Source organism: Anoplopoma fimbria, chromosome 20, assembly GCF_027596085.1.
Source record: "Anoplopoma fimbria isolate UVic2021 breed Golden Eagle Sablefish chromosome 20, Afim_UVic_2022, whole genome shotgun sequence".
NCBI lineage: Eukaryota > Metazoa > Chordata > Actinopteri > Perciformes > Anoplopomatidae > Anoplopoma > Anoplopoma fimbria.
In genome coordinates, this window is record NC_072468.1 from 18,508,433 (window position 1) to 18,525,433 (window position 17,001).

At 45.6% G+C, this 17,001-nt stretch overlaps 2 protein-coding genes across 2 annotated transcripts in view; one reads left to right on the forward strand and one right to left on the reverse strand.

Moving 5' to 3' along the window:
- Positions 1-10,649, forward strand: part of cicb (capicua transcriptional repressor b) — a 30,501-nt gene extending 19,852 nt beyond the window's left edge. The window contains 10 exon segments of the mRNA XM_054621564.1: positions 88-227; positions 372-526; positions 2,598-2,788; positions 4,357-4,824; positions 4,928-5,358; positions 6,110-6,267; positions 6,379-6,539; positions 6,781-6,915; positions 8,177-8,308; positions 8,410-10,649. Of these exon segments, the coding sequence (XP_054477539.1) occupies positions 88-227; positions 372-526; positions 2,598-2,788; positions 4,357-4,824; positions 4,928-5,358; positions 6,110-6,267; positions 6,379-6,539; positions 6,781-6,915; positions 8,177-8,308; positions 8,410-8,699 (2,261 nt within the window). The 3' untranslated portion in view covers positions 8,700-10,649.
- A 189-nt stretch (positions 10,650-10,838) lies between these two features.
- On the reverse strand, positions 10,839-16,951 carry znf526 (zinc finger protein 526). The gene is given in 9 exon segments (XM_054621578.1): positions 10,839-11,460; positions 11,658-13,247; positions 13,348-13,361; positions 13,364-13,482; positions 13,586-14,412; positions 14,499-14,594; positions 15,374-15,540; positions 15,735-16,188; positions 16,656-16,951. Coding segments are annotated over 8 exon segments (3,306 nt in total). The 5' UTR covers positions 16,054-16,188; positions 16,656-16,951; the 3' UTR covers positions 10,839-11,286.
- Positions 16,952-17,001: the final 50 nt, after the last annotated feature.

Sequence of the window (17,001 nt, forward strand, 5' to 3'; positions counted from 1 at the left end):
TGCAGTCATCACAGTAAGTAAGTAGAGTCATATTGTTACTTCTAATAAAATGCCCACTCTCCCTCTTTGTCTTTCTTTGCCTCACAGTGCAAACACAGTCTCCAGTGCTCCAGGGCAAAATGCTTGTTCCCATGGCAACAGTAAGGACAGCACCAGCCCTTACCCAGCAGGTTCCCATCGTGGCTCCACCTCCTCCGGTCCAGAACGGTGCTCAGATGGGAAGCAAGGTCAGTGAGCACTTCACTGGAGACACTGACATGAGAACTTTAACAACACGATATTAAAACTGATTAGCTCACCACCTGCACTGCCCATTTGTACATTTGTATTCGTCATATTCCTTTCTTCATGGGTTCCTCTTTCCATGCCAGATCATCCAAATAGCTCCCATGCCTATGGTCCAGTCCCAGCTGCCTCAGGGTGGAGCGGTCCACCCTGCCAGCCCCTTCCCTGTGGGCACAGCTGCTGTGGTGGCTCCAGGATCGGCCCCCTCCCAGGCTGTACTCCTGCCTCCAGCTCCTACCAGGTAGACAATGACAAACAAGCCACAATGAAAGAATTAATACATATTGTTCTGCCCTGGGTCATCCACTGCTGACTTGATAACTCCTGGTGAACTACACGCAGACCATAACAAGAATACTGTCCATGCTGTATTGTCAACTAACAATTCCAAGTTACTGTGGGCTCATAGTCTGTGCAGAAGTGGTAAACGTCAACACTTTAATGCACCAAAATAAACTAAAGAAACAAGTGCAGATTAGCTTTCAGCCCCAACAGTTATTCTAAATTAACTGTGAAAAGCTTTTCTGTAATTGCCTGCCTCGCACCTTTCATGAGATGTAACCCACCCACCTGCCACTGAAAGAAAGCTATAAAAAGACTCTTTCAAAAACGCACTTCACCTTGCAAGAAAACATTTGCGCATGTTGCTTTCATGTTTGCAGTGATGTGCTTTTCAGAACGCTATGTGACGGCTTCATTAGCATTTTAAATGCGCACAGAAATAAAATCTGTTTAATATACCCTTCTACAAACAAAATACTGTAGATGAGCCAAATTTTAAGTAGATGGATAAACCCAACAAGGGTACAGATCAGATGTCTGAAAAGGGATGTAAACAAATTATGTGCCAGTAAAGCTTGACTCAGCTCTGACAAACAGGCACCAATTTATGAACATATGTCAGCCTCACTCATCCTACCATGGGCTACTGTTGATCTCAGTAGAGGTGCCATTATTGGCAGTGTCTTTCATCTTTATTTGAGCCAAACATTTGTTTCTGTATGATATAAATCTGACTGATAAACTCCATGAAAGTATTCACATAGTGCATCAGAAAATAATTGGATAAGGTGTGCTGTTTGCATGTCCTGTCTACATGCTCCAGAATAAATATTTAGAAAAAGGAGTTCCAACACAAGAGCAAACATAAGAAAGATGGACCAGCTTTGATCCCCAATATTGGTTTAATGCTGTGCTCGCTATTGAAGCAACATGTATTTAATTTTTTTCAGAATATACTACTCCAGCGGTAATTAAAGGGAGACAGCAAGCCAATACTGGGCCTTGCAAGTGATTCTGAATTCCTCCAAAACTAATAAGCATCACTTAACGAAATATAATTCCCTTTCAACCATCTTGGATTTGGAAATAGAGGGAACATGCTCAGAAATTGTGTACTTTCCCCCAAAATATAAAGCAATCAGAATGAATACTTATATGACAATTTTCACTGAGTGGACAGATAATAAAGATGCTTTCAGCCATTTCAGACACAGTGAAATACTTTTCCAAATAGGCCATATTTTGCCTCTCACGGTTTGAAACAAGGTAGTTTTATTTTGAGTGGACTTTTATTGTGGTTATTAGAGGCATAGAAAGCCCCATGGAAATGCAGATAATATCTTCTTATAACTCTTTTGCTGATTGCAGTTTACAAAGTGTTTTTTCCTTGTAGTTTATGGATTGAAGTAACTCCAGTTCCATTCTGTTTTTGGATAAATGATACCATATAAGGAAGATGTATTATGGTTTTATGGCAGGGATGTATATGTTTCTTAAAGCATAGCGAGCAAACAATATATGTGAAACAAAAACTCCAGCAGGGGTGCAGCTGTAGCAGTGCAGCTCTATTCTGGGTCTGTTAGTCATGCTGCTGGTGACCAAAGTTGCCTCTGCCTGCCACCCCCACACTACCTCTCAGCTCCTAGTGCACACACACACACACACACACACACACACACACACACACACACACACACACACACACACACACACACACACACACACGCACAGGCACACACAAATACATATAGCACTAGTCAGCTAGTGCTGCTCGATGTGATGCACACTCACCCCCTGACCCTCACTGCACCACTTCTCTTATATCTTCCTCTTTCTTTCTTATTATGTCTCTGTTCCCTTCATTCCTGTTCTGGCTCATTATTGTACAATAACACTTTCTGTCACCTTTCTTGACCTTTTGTCATTACAAAAATTCCATCTTCCCCTCTTCACTCTCCCTCTCTTCATTTATATTCACCATATTTCTTTCCTCTAATCACCTTTTCTCTTTACTGTCCCTCCTCAACCAGGATCACCTATGTCCAGTCCACTCCAGGGGTCCCATCCACTCTGCCTCTGGTCTCCACGACAACAGGCTCCTCCACCACCCAGCAAGCCCTGCCGGTGCCTGGATCTGCATATGTGCCATCGCCCCTGGCAACACTTGGATTCACAGCTATCGCGCCACCTGGTCAGACACTGGTTCAGCCACTGATTCCAGGTCAGTGCTGTGGAGAGCTCATTGGTTCTGATCTTAATGCAATTTCTGAAAAAGTATTTTTATTAAATGAGCTTTATAAACAGTGTTGGCAAACCAACGAAAATAACTGGCCCTTGATGGAAGTTTTCTGTTTCATGGTTTACATTAAAACTTTTTGACATTAGATAGCGCTGGGAACTGGCTGACAGTATTTTTGTAGATGGAATGGACCAGGGTGAAAGGAAAACATATGATTGGTTGATGCTTCACCGCCTCATTGGAGCACTGGAAGAATTTCAGCTTTGATTTTGTAGCGAGTCGTGCCCATCACACAGCGTGTCGGGTGTCGGTGTGCAGCCTCATGTCACCGGCATCATTCATAATGACTTCTAGCCTGTTGCTGTGAAAAAACTGAAATGGCAAATTTCAAGGAGGTCGTTTGATATCTCGAGGCCCTATAACCACAAGATATTCAAATGAAAATGGGTTTTATGATCAGACACGAGTCTCCCCTTTACAGACATGACCAATTTCTATAGTAAATAGTCTTGGAATTGCATAAATTGGGTATGAGCACAATTGTATTTGTATTTTGTACTTGTGTGATGATGTTAGTCCTCATATTAGCCATTTCATTGTAGTGAGACAATTTTTTGAAACTTGATGTCATGGTATAAAATGACCTCCTATAACCTCTAGGATAATCCAGCTAGGTGTCATGTGTTCATTTTAAGTAGGATATCGTACCAGAAGTGCTCACCTTTGACTAATATATATTCCCTCACAATGCTCTAAACCCTTTTACAGTTTCTTAAATTATTTTGATGCATTTATCAATTATGATCAATATTTATTTAAGATATATATCATTAGAACAACTTGACTCATGCTGCTGAGCTGCATCTCAAATTAAACTTTAGGTTCCTAGCTTTCAGATGATGTTCACAGCTTCTATGTGGCATATACTGTTGACCTGCTATCTCCCCCTAAATGTCCCCTTTTCCCCTTGAAAAAAAAAAGAATCACTCTACGTGGGTCTCTAAGCTGCTTTCATGCTGCAACTCAAACATTCTGTGGAAATAAAGTCTGCCTTCCGTTACAACAGTTTATACCTACAATTAAGGATTTTGTGAAATAAAATGAATAAACTGCCCCTTTTTTTAACATTAACATCTGCCATCTGATGAACAATGCTAAAACAGCTGGCTCATAGTTTAACTGGCTTGTCCAAGCTTGCTGACCCCTGAACTACAATATCCACATGTGTCTCTTTAATTAAATTCATATCTGTTTGACTACTTCTATGCTGGTTATTTGTTTTTGCTATGGTGTGTAAACCAGGTTCAGTAGGTCTCGTTAAATACCTCGCCATGCTAAAAGCCCATTTACAGGTTGAAATTGAAACTGCCAGTTAGGAAGAAAGATTGAGTCACTAATTTGTTATATTAATCAGCAATATAGCAGCCAAATGTATATGGACATTTATTGATGTGAAAATGTTATTCATGTGTTATATATATATATATATATATATATATATATATAATGACAAGAATATTTGTCTTCCTGGTCCGCTCTCCTTCTTTCAGGTCAGCCCCCCCTCCTAGCCACAGCTCAGTCTCCACAGCCCTCCAGCTCAGCCCCTGCCTCGGGCTCCGGGGGCCAGATAGTCACCGCCATCTACCCTCCTTCACCTAACGTCACCATGGCGACGGGGGTGGTCTCCATGACAGCAGTACCCCCCAGCGTGGTCTACTCCATCTCCGGCCCCTCCACCGTTTCCCCCCACATCCTGTCCAAACACACAGCAACCCCCAGCACAATCACACACGCACATCCGCAGCCCCATGCGGACAGACAGGCAGACAGGCACCTGCCTCCGGACAGACCTGCAGATCGACAAGCTGACAGACTCGCTGAGAGGCAGACGGAACTGCTGACGCATTCTGACAGACATCTGGAGAGGCAGACCTCCAGCAGTAGCAGCTCAGTGGCACCTCCAAGTGGTTCAGCTGTGTCCACAAGGCCCTGCAGTCCTCTTCCAATCCAAACACCTGGTACGGCTGCATGTGTTGTTTGGATTTACATGATTTTAATTTGAAGGGGAATTATTTTATTGATGTTATATTATAAACTTGTCTTTATCTTTCCGTTTTACAGGCAGTGCACCAGGTACACCTAAACTAACCCAGCTTCCAGTCAGGACTCCTCAGAAGGTGAAGGCAACGGTGGCGAACATTCCCGTAGGCAGCTATGAAGGAGGAGGCCGAGGAAAAGAGAGAGAGAGGGAGAAAGACAGGGAACGAGAGAGAGAGCGGGAAAGGGAGAGGGATAGAGAGAGGGAAAGGGATAGAGAGAGGGAGAGGGATAGGGAGAGGGATAGGGAGCGGGATAGAGAGAGGGATAGAGAGAGGGAGAGAGTAGCTTCAGCAGCCAGTCGCTTCTCCTTTGATGCTGAGCCGGCGGGGCAGACAGCGTCTCCATCAACACATCCTGCCGAGGAGCCGCCGTCCTCTGACAGACCCCCGGAGGGCTCATGTGCAGCCGACTCCTCCGACACACAACACAGAGAAAGCACAAGCACCAAAGAGGTGAGAAGAACATCACACAAAGTACCCAGTTCTTGTTGAAACATAACATCAAGGAGGGCTTTCATTGAACACTCCAAATTCAAAAATATATAACATAACAGATATTTGAATAGGAACATTTATATTCAACTGTGGGGACAAAAAGCAGCACTACCGTGTCGTCTGCGTTGTGCGCCCTGAAAGGGTCACTTTTATTAATTGAAAAATGTAGTATAACGTTAGGTCAAGCGGAACAATTAATAATTCTACAACAGCAGTAATGGTGGCAGAGAACTTGGCCACACACACACACACACACACACACACACACACACACACACACACACACACACACACACACACACACACACACACACACACACACACACACACACACACACACACAGAGAGAGAGACTGTGTCCTATAAGCAAGGGCTATGTTAGGTCATGTAGAGAAATCAAATACCTATCTGCTGTGTGCTCGAGATCAGACTGGAGATGTAGCCACTTTTTCATAGTGAAATGAGGATGTATCTTAAAGATAACTGCTCAATTTAACTTCAAGAATCGGCCATTCCTCGTCCACTGCTGGCTTTCAAAGAGAGCGACAGGAATAAATAGAAGCGTCACTCCAGAACAGTTAGGACACAGTGTCATTGACATAATGCAAAATAATAGATATTTGTTGTTTTATAACGAATATTTCTAAAGTCAGTTTTGGCATCAAGTATGACTATGTATCAAAACACTTAAATTTAACTTTCTGTGCAGGCCGGATGGAAGGAGTCCCTCCCTTCCTCACCTCCCCCCCCTCCATCAGCCACAGAACCGACCCTGCCACCCCCACAGGCTGACAAAGATGGTCCTACACCCAAAAAAGTCAAAGCCCGCCCACCACCACTTAAGAGGACTTTTGAGTCAGTGGACAAGTGAGTTAACACCTTCATGAATCTTGTGTGTAAGCTTGCAGAAATCCTTGCTGGACAGTGTATATATACTGCATATTGTGTGTGTGTGTGTGTGTGTGTGTGTGCGTGTTGGTCGGGCAGGGTGCTGTCAGAGGTGTATTTCGAGGAGCGCTTTGCTGAGCTGCCAGAGTTTCGGCCTGAGGAGGTTCTGCCTTCACCAACCCTCCAGAGTCTGGCCACTTCACCGCGCGCCATTCTGGGCAGTTATCGCCGCAAGAGGAAGAACTCCACAGGTTTCACTCTCATGATACTCTGACTAAATGCTTTTAAACCGAGTACTGTAGAATAAATGCAGTGACTGTCATGAACTGCTGTTGTTTATGGAAGCAAAAGGTAGAACTATTTCTAGTGTTTATTGACTGTTTATTGCATTATTACACGACGCTCTATAAAGATTTTCGTGATGAATCCTGATAAATATGGAGATTTGATCTCTGCTGATTAAGTTTTTTGTTTTTTTCTGGGTGCTTCTAGATTTGGACTCAGCCACTGACGAGCAGGTCTCTCCTAAGAGAAAGAGTCGTCGGCGCTCAAGCTGCAGCTCAGAGCCCAACACGCCTAAAAGTGCCGCCAAGTGTGAGGGAGACATCTTCACCTTTGACAGAGCAGGTAAGACACACAGGGCATTGATACTCCTTGAGACAATGTATTTCATTTAACCTCATTGTTTCTGGATATGTGATGTGTGTAATAGAAGCGTAGGTGAGGGGTTTTGGTTGAAGCTCTTGTCTGCGTGTTTTTTTTTTGTGTTTGTACTTTACCCTCTCTGTTATTATTTTATCTTTTGTGTCTTAATGATCTCCTCAAAAATGCCTCCTTCCTAGTTTGCTGTGTTTTTATTACTCTCATCTCAGTGAGAAACTGCCATAGATGTTTTCTATAGTTGAAATAGTACAGTCAGATACAAAGTACAGTAAAAAATGTATAAAATATTATCAGAACCAACCATATACATTATAACTAAGGATCAGGAGTCGACATAGGCAATGGAGTTCTAGTCATATGGTCAGTGGCCTTATGTGAGCCTTTAATTGTTTTTTAAAGGACAGTTTGTTACCTCGATAGTTAAATAAAGAGGGTATTGAGTTCCAAGCTAATACTGATGAACTGTTTTTTAATTGTTTGAATAAATATTCAAGTGTCAGATTAAATACTACGTTTCTGGAAAATATGAGGAGGCTATAGTGGAGCTTAATTTAAACTGAGAACCACGACAAGCGAGAGTGAATAAATGCTCAATTTGCCAATCTGACAGCTCAAATTAGAGCTAGATGTAGTTTATTTATGTCTGGACTGTAAAACCTTACAAATAATAGAGGATGTTAAATAAGTGGAGCACTTTCTAGCCATTGCTATGCCCCTTCCCATTTTAGTCACAATGCTCTGAAGGTGCTCAGACCACGACAACTGTTCATCCAACACTACACCCAATAATTTGGTCTTCTTGACCTGTTCCATTGCCATACCTGACATTGAGAAATGAAGCTGTCGATCACCAGAGTTAGATCTTTGGTGAAAATAGAGAAGAGTAAGGGGCCTAAGCAACTTCCTTGTGGAAAAACACTCTGTAATCTCTCAGATAGATAACTGACCATCTAAGAATCCATATTAATCCATATTACTTTAGTTCAGTAATCATTATTTCATGGTACATCAAATGCAGCACTGAGGTCAAGCAAGATTGTGCCTACCATTTTCTTGTTATCCATCTGTTTCAGCCAGTCATCAGTTCGCTGATCAAGGGGCAGTCGCTGTCCAGTGACTAATTATTTTCCGCTCTGGGAACTAGTTATCAGTTTATTCCTAATTAAATAATCTTGGACTTATGTGAAAACTACTTTATCTTATGTCCTGTTTGTCCCTCACACAGCCACAGACGGAGAAGACATCCTGACAGATCTGGAGTTCGATAAGGTGCCCTACTCCTCCCTGAGACGAACACTGGACCAGAGGCGAGCTCTGGTCATGCAGCTGTTCCAGGAGCAGGGCTTCTTCCCATCAGGTAAGATAAGAACACACAATACAATATATCTACGAGCATTTTCAGAATTCATTTACACTTGTTGACGTTGATTGGTGTTTACTTTGTCATCGTGTTTTTAGCTCAAGCCACTGCAGCCTTCCAGACGAGATACTCCGACATATTTCCCACCAAGGTGTGTCTGCAGCTGAAGATCAGGGAGGTTCGGCAGAAGATCATGCAGACGGCCGCCCCCTCTGACGTCTCTGCTTTAGGCATCCCTGACTCAATGGGCCCCCTCCCCGGACCCTCTGGCTCCCAGTCAGGAGAAGGATCCATGAGGGGAGGTGTGGACCTGCTGGATGAAGACGTGGAGCAAGGAACAGAAGGGAGCCCAGAGGATCCTCGGGATTCACATGACTCTTCTAGATGAGGGACGCGGACAAATTTCAATTGACCAATCAGTGACTGTGGAAGTCACACCTTTCCTCCCCCCCTACACACACACACACACACACACACACACACACACACACACACACACACTTTTCTCTTAAACCACACTCTTAATCCTCCTCTGGCCGGATCCTGGTTTCTTTCCATCCTTAGAACCCAACCGTTGAGAGGGAAAGATGTCTTTATGCAATGTTAGGAAGATGTTCGGTAGGATGCATGAAACCCCATGGCACAAAAAACTACTTCATGGCACCAACACAATGCACATATACACATACACACACACACACACACACACACACACACACACACACACACACACACACACACATCCACACACACACTGCAAACTCTTAATTAGCACACTTGAATTCGCACTCTGTATTAACCACCTTGGGAAAGCTCCCATTGACGCCAGTGAACGAAGGACCATTTGTGTACAGCTGCACTCGTTTGCCTTGAAGAATAAAGGGTTCTTGTTTTTGGACGCAGAGACCCGCCCGACCCATTCAGAGACGAGGAAAAGTCAGCGGCTTTAAAACGAAAACATTATATGTTTTGATATTTGTTTTAATAGCATTAGAGGAGTAAAAGCAGTACGTCTCTACGTGAGGAACAACCTGTATTTAGGCTTTACTGTCGTAAGCTTGCTTCTTGTTTCTGCTGACATTAGGGGGCTGGGCCCTCAACAGCCGGAAACTATTTGACTCAACAAGAGAACCGTTACTGCGGACCTGGAACGATCTTTCTCTCCATTTTATTGTTCACATGTGGACTTTCAGGGGAGAGCAAAAAATTGACTGAAACTCAAGTGGACTTCTGGCAGTGCCATCATTCCTGCAGTTACCTGTCACGCCGAGTCCTCCCTCCTTGCGATTGACGCTAGCACATGCCAGTAGGTAGGAACCGAGCATTCCTGTGCCTCCCATTCGCTGGCCATGAAGGACGGAGGTGGGTCAGAGTCAACGGGCACATCCTGGCTCTTAGTCGTAGAGGTCAGGCTGATTAAGGCCTTAATCCTCTATTGCCAAGCAGTTTTATTAACTTTTTTTAAAAATAATTTGATTTGTATTTAACATCGTCATACTCAGTTTGTTGTTGTACTATTCCTATGGTTATTATTATGATTCTTATTATTATTCTTATTACTCATATCATTGCAGTGAACCCTGGTCCTTTCTTCTGTTCTCATTGCTGGCAGAGGTTTCCTTCTTTTTTTGCCAGCTGTTGATTTATTGTACCTTTTTCTTTTTTAATCTTAATCATTTTGGAGGCAGGTGAGAGAAGCTGCTTGACTCTTGTACAGTTCCTCCATTGTTGTCTTCCCTTAACTGGCCTCTCACCTGCGGTGCAGTTCTTTTTATTCTTCATTACCGAGAGGACGACAAACACAACTTGGACCTTTTTATTCTTTCATCAGTAATAAGCCGTACGTTTTTAGACAACCCCGTAGGCCTTCTCTGTCCCTCGCTAAGTTTGATTTTATAGCCTCAACACATCTCCCTCCTCCACCTCTTTCCTTCCCTTCTTCCTCCCTTTGTCACTTTATTGCTCTCTCAAGACCTTTTTAGGCAGGCGGAGAGAAAACTGGGGGAAGTGAGGTGAGGGTAATGAATCAAAGAGAGCTGGTAGGATCTAATACTGGTTGTGTTGTAAATAATTACTGTAGAGTCAGTAGACTCATTATATTATTAAAGAAAAATCTGTCATTGAACATAAGTTGACTTTTAAGAACACCCATTACCGAAGGTAAAACACATGAAATGGAAAAAAACAATAATAAATATGGCTATTAATGTTTCTGTGTTATACTCCTTGTTTTGCTGTTCCAGTATACAAGAGAGGACTTTATATGAATAATTTAAGTTTGTATGTGTATCTTTCAGTATGCAAATAAAAATAGGTGTTCAATTAAAGTGATTGTATCACTGGCAATGTGAAAAATTGGTTTTCTTGAAGCGGAGATACAAAATGTGGTTCAAGAATGATAAAAATGAAGGATCATTTTTTTTGTCCAGCACCTTTTTAAATGTAATTTAGTTCCCATCATCTCTACAGTGTACAGTTGAGTCTAGGAACGTGAACTTTAAAAATGTGGTTTTGTTGCATGAAAGCGTGGGTCACAAAATGTGTATCACCTTGAAAAAACATTTATTGATTTCACCTTTTTACAACAACACAACTAAACCACTAAACAGAAGAAAAATCACATCAATTTCATATAAATGATAAAATGAATCATACAAATGTCATCTGAGGCACAACCATTAGTCCTTATTCATCACTGATGCAATATCCTTAATTTAATATGCAATATTTCAATAAACTTTAATACTGATTTCTCTCATAGCTTTGTAAAAGATGGAGGATGAATTACTTTGGTCTGACTGCTGAACTTCATATTCATTTTGTCCAGTACATAATTATCTGGCTCCAGTAAGTCTGGACGAGATACTCAACCTCTCAGTAGTCAATTATTCTTTGTTAGTCAGTATTAAGATGAATACTGAACTCATCAATTTGGAAGAATAAAGTCTATTATTTCTGTCCACTTAAACTCGTTCTCAGAGCAGCTGCAGTCCGTCCATAGCGACTGTCTCCATGGCGAGGCCGTTCTCCAAAGCTGTGTGATAGATCTCCAAGGCCTGCTCCAGAGGCAGCGCTCCTCCCTCACTGGTCTCAATGATGGCTATGGTCTCCCCAAACTCATTACACATGATAGTGGGCGTGCCCTGCGTCTAGGAGGAGGAAACCAAAATCAGAATTAGTTCAGATGTCAGCAGAGAGCACACGGACAGATCTAAAAAGGTGCTGATTAAATGTCATCCTCTCTACTTTAAACAGTTTAAAGTCAAAACTTTGACCTAAAAGAGTTTATCAACTAGATAAGACTAAATTATGTCGTTTTCTTATTAAGAATGATGCACATTCTGACCTGCTGAAGATCTGAGGTTTGGATCTGGATGAGCTGAGGCTGCCCGTTAGCTAGTTCCACCACCGAAGCGTCCACTGCCACAGCCGAGCTGGTCTCCATGGCGACTTGGACGGCAGCCTCTTCGTCCAGCCTCTGCTGCCTGGCGTGGGTCTTTTTGTGGTTCCTCAGGTTGGAGAAGGTCTTGAAGGCTTTGCCACACTGCGGACACACATGCGGCCGTTCGCCTGTGTGCGTTCGACGGTGCTCGGCCAGGTGCATGCTCTGGATGAAACCCTTTCCACACACCTCACAGCGAAACGGCCGCTCGCCCGAGTGCGTGCGCAGGTGCTCCCGCAGGTGTGTGTTCTGACGGAAGCGCTTGCCACACACTTGGCAAGGAAACGGGCGCTCACCGGTGTGGACTCGCTGGTGAAGTGCGACTCCGGAGGAAGACACAAACAGTTTGCCACAGATAAGACACTGGTGCGCTTTGGGCCGTTTACCGGTGGTGCACCGCGGCCGCCCAGGGCCTAAGGCGAAGTGGCTCAGTCTGTGGAGACGCAGATTGGCGGGAGAATTGAGCTTCTTCCCGCAAATATTACAGTCTAGACCCCCCCGCACGAGACTGGCTTCTGTCTCTGCTGTGGTTGAGGTGGACGGCACTGAGGTCAGATCTTTGCCCAACTCTGCTTGGTTGTCGGTTTCAGTCCCCTTATCAGCCTGAACCAGCGTTGGGTGCTGCTCCAGAAAGTGGCTGTCTCGTTGTCTCCTGGTCAGGAAGCCGGCCTCACAGTGGGGACACGGGAAAGGGGCCGGGGCCCCCGGGTGTTGAGTGTAGCGATGTGCTGCCAACTTGGTGGGCCAGCGAAAGGTGGCAGGGCAGTCCGGGCAGCTCAGAGTGGCGGCGTTGGCGTGCAGCAGGCTGTGCTGACGGAGGTTGGAGGACTGTGAAAAGGAGCGGTGGCAGACATCGCAGCGGTACGGCCGCACACCAGAGTGGATGAGATTATGCCTCATCAGATTGGCAAGAGATGAGAAGGTTTTGCCGCAGTCGGCGCACTGGAAGGGCCGCTCCCCGGTATGGATGCGGATGTGGTTGCGCACGTGGATCTGCTTCTTAAAAGACTTGCCACAGATGCCGCAAACGAAGCTGCGCTCCGTGACGTGGGACTTGCGTCGATGGTGAACGAGCTGCAGCTGGGAGGAGAATGTCTTAGAGCACGAACGACAGGAAAAAGGCCCTTTGTCGGGTGGTGCAGCTGAGGCAGCTGAGGCAGCTTCAGCTGTGACCGAAACACCAGCGTCATCCTGGGGAGCGGGGTCTGTAGCCAAGTCAGGCTTGGTGGCGTCCTCCACCTGCTGGGGGTCATTGGTGTTGTCTTCAGGTGGGGCAGTCACCTCCATGTTGTTGTCCTCCACTTGCTTCTCCACTTCACCTCCTACCACTTTGCTCTGAGAACTTTGCGTTGGGTCGTCCCCCATTTTTTCCATCTCGTCCTCTGAGAGAGGGGCCAGCAGGTTGCTCTTTGCCTCGTCAGCGAGAGAATTCTTCTCTCTTGCTCTCTGCAGGATGGCGAGTGCAGAGAGAGATGCTCTTATTGGAGCTGAGGCCTGCAGGGAAGAAAAAAAAACAAGCACATTCAAATTAAAACAATACACTAACTTGAGGTTGCGGACGCAAAAGTGTAGGGGATACGCTTATTTTTACTACCATGGAGACGGGGCGGGTGTGCCAGAGGTATCGCGGTTGAGGTGGGTTCTACGGTGGTAGAGGTACTTGGTCATGTTGGTGAAGGTTTTGTTGCAGAACTGACACTTGTGAAGAGGATCTGCAATGTGGGACTTCCTGTAAGACACAAGATGAAAAAGATGAAACAGACAGAAAAAGAATCAAAAGTTCCTTTCAGCCGTCAGTAGTTCACAGTTACTCGGGCCGCTGTGGTGTTTACCTGTGCATGATAAGGGTCATCTCAGTGGTGAAGCCATTGCCACAGTCCACACACAAGTACCTGGCCACGCCCGAGTGTGTGCGCATGTGCGTCTGCAGTGACGTCGCCTTCTTGAACACCTTGCCGCACTCCGGACATTCGTGCGTTCCCTGCTCGTGCACGCGTTTGTGAGCAGCCAGCCGGTTGACGGAGGTGAAGGTGCGACTGCAGAGCTCGCACTGTTGGGACTTGGCCCAGACCGCTGCCTTCTTCTCCACTACCCTAATCCTAACGTCCTCCACCTTCTCTGTTGCCTCCTCCCTCCCTCGCGCCTCCTCGAAGCCACTCATGACTCCTGGCTCTCCGCTCTCCTTGTCCTGACCCAGGAAGTGCTCTCCCTGGTGCTGGAGGAAGTCCTCTGGGGTCTGGAAGAGAAGGGAGCATTCTGAGCACTCATACGGGTGGATGACCACCACCTCTGTTGGCTGCTGCTGCTGCTGGGTGTCATCCTGGACACTGGAGGCAAACCTTAACTCCAGTCTCTGGTCCCCGTTCTCCAGGACCCCCAGCTTTCCAGAAGAGCCTCGGCCCACTGCAGGCAACAGAGGGGGCAGCTTGGAGCGGCGTTGCCCGGGGGAGGTGGAGTTGTCCGCCAGAGCTTGAGCCGTGAGAATCTGCAGGTGCATGGTGGCAGAGCCGGGGATGGCCGTCACCGGAGGCATCAGGGCGGAACGGGAGGATGCAGCAGGTTTGGAGCCGGACTGACGTTTCTTCTGTTGCTGTTGTTGCTGTTGTTGTTGTTGTTGCTGCTGCTGTTGCTGCTGCTGCTGCTGCTGCTGAGCGAGTACCTGGAAAAGAAATGAACAAACCTTAAAACCCTTCATCGTGTTCTCATTCAACTACTCAGTTGTGAGGTGTTTACAATCCCAAGTACCTGGGCCAGGATCTCTCCAGCCTGCTGCTCACTCAGTACGTAGTTCTGCATGTTGTTCAGTGGAGTGATGGTGCCGTCCGGCTGCAGCACATACTCCTGTTTCAAGGGCAAACACAAAAAAAAACATAGCGTGTTACATTTTTACATTTAGTGAACGTGGTGCTACAGAAATAAAGCGATGTTTGATAATTGCTCTCCATTTAGATTAGCAGAGACGCTGACAGTTCAGTGCCGTCACTCTAATTAATGTCTTCTAGTTGATTAAGAGATGCTTTGGAGACTAGATGTCTGCGGTTTGACTGTGACACTCATTATAAATAGTATTTTCTAGAATTACAGTGCAGTTGCAGCAAACCATTGTGTGCCGGCCTACACAACACAGAAAGTCTCTGAGATGAATGTTTCACTTTGAATCTACTCTAGAGAACACAGAAAGATTAACTGCTCAGATTTACAGCTGTTCCATTATCAGCTTCACTCCTTAATGTGCTCTGACTCATTATTATTACATGTCTGTCGGTTTCGTGCACACAAGCTCTACTTTTATAGTCTGGGGCAAAGATCCCTACAACAATGACAACGCACTTTACACTCTGCATAAATCTAGTTCTAAGATGTGAATGAGTCGGCAGAATATAACCTACATCCTTAACTACTGTAGCCAAAAAATACACGCTTTATTTATCACTCTAAAAAAAAACTAATTGTTGCCGTGTCTCCAATAAAGATGTGGCAGCAAACGTCGAAAAAAGTTGGTTTAAGAATTGCACAACAATAACTGTGACAAAGACTACTGTAGTTAAATGAATTCTACTCCAGATAACAAACAAAAAAATGTTTTACAGTTACACGCAAGTTGAATAAATCTCACTTACCACGGTCTCTGTGTTGCTGTGTGTGCTGCTCCTACTGTGGGTCCGCCGGTGCTCCAGCCAGGTCTCAGGTGAGTCAAACAGAGCCAGGCAGTCTAGACACTGGTACTGAATGGGTCCAGACATCTGATCCTCAGACCCTTCCTCTGTCTCCAGAACCTCACACAGCTCTGGGGAACAGTCATACACACAGACAGTTAGTGTTGTTTCTTAGTCGTAGTATGACTAATAGCTATGAAAAAGAAGTACTCATAAAAATTCATACATTCACTTCCACAGAATGGCCTACATGTTGCATCATGCACAGACTGTCTACTGTACATTATTAATATCTAAACACACTCCACTTTTTCATTTCTCTCACCTTGATGCCCCACCTCCATCCCCGCCTCTCTCATGTGCATCTCCTGGTGCTGCAGCAGCTCCTCAGGGTTCATGAGGAGCGCCCCACACTCCAGACACTGGTACTGCTGGGTTTGCCCCATCTCCGCGAGACCCTGGATGGTCATGACCTCCCCCGCCTCGCCTTCCACCTCCTGGCCGGTGTGGATCTGCTGATGGATCAGCACGTCCTCCAGGGTGTTGAAGAGCTGGTGGCACTCGCTGCACATGTACTGGTGCTCCACATACACACCCTCCGCCTCTTCCTCCTCCTCCTGCTGCTGCTGCTGCTGCATGCTCATGCTCGGCCATGCTGGTACTAAAATGAGTGTTTTGTCTTATGTAGGCTGCAAGTGTATCATGAAAGATGATGACTGACAGGTGATGATGTGTTGATCTGAAACTTCAGTGCTGGGTCCAATCAATGCAGAGCACACCTGTGGTAGACAAAAATAAAATAAATTAAATTAATTCATGCAATCAAAAGTTGTGCAGCAGCAATAAAATGACTAATATATGGTTTCAGTGCCATCAATGCAGTGTGTGCACAGACACCATGGATAACAGACGCAGTTAGGCCCTCTGACGCCACCAGTGAGACACCATCCAGCAGATCCTCCCCAATGCATTCACAATCACCCGCACACCCGTGATTCATACCTGTGTTTACAGTGTGTGTGTGTGTGTGTGTGTGTGTGTGTGTGTGTGTGTGTGTGTGTGTGTGTGTGTGTGATAGCATATGGAGAGCTGTTGGCGGCGCTCCCTCCGATCTTGCAGACCTGTTTCTCGGCACCGCGGTTTCCTGACGGCGGCTCCCCGGTTCGTCTGGCGGTCCGTCAGGCGGCGCTACCCACTTTTCCCCGAAGCTCTCAGGCTACGACGGCGGGCCCTTCTTTCCCTTTACCTCTCTCATTTACTCTCGTTGGACGATCCCTCGCGTGGTCATCGCCCCGTCGTCTCTCCTAGGCGCGTGCCTCTTTGTTCCCCCCCGTCAGCGCCGCGTCAACGTCCGTAGCGTGGAAATGCGGAAATTTGAAAAAGTGTCCGTTGGAGATCACGTTCCATTGAGTGAAATGAAACGTTTGCCCGCTGGTCGCCTCCATTCGTGTGATGCGAAGCCCCGCCCATTGCGGTAGTGTCAACGTTTCCGAATCTCTGATTGGACAGACTGCCTGTCAATCAAAAACGATGCTTTCCTGCTGGTTGTTGTAGTTTTTTTTGTCAACCGTTGGCGAACATTTTTTTTTTTT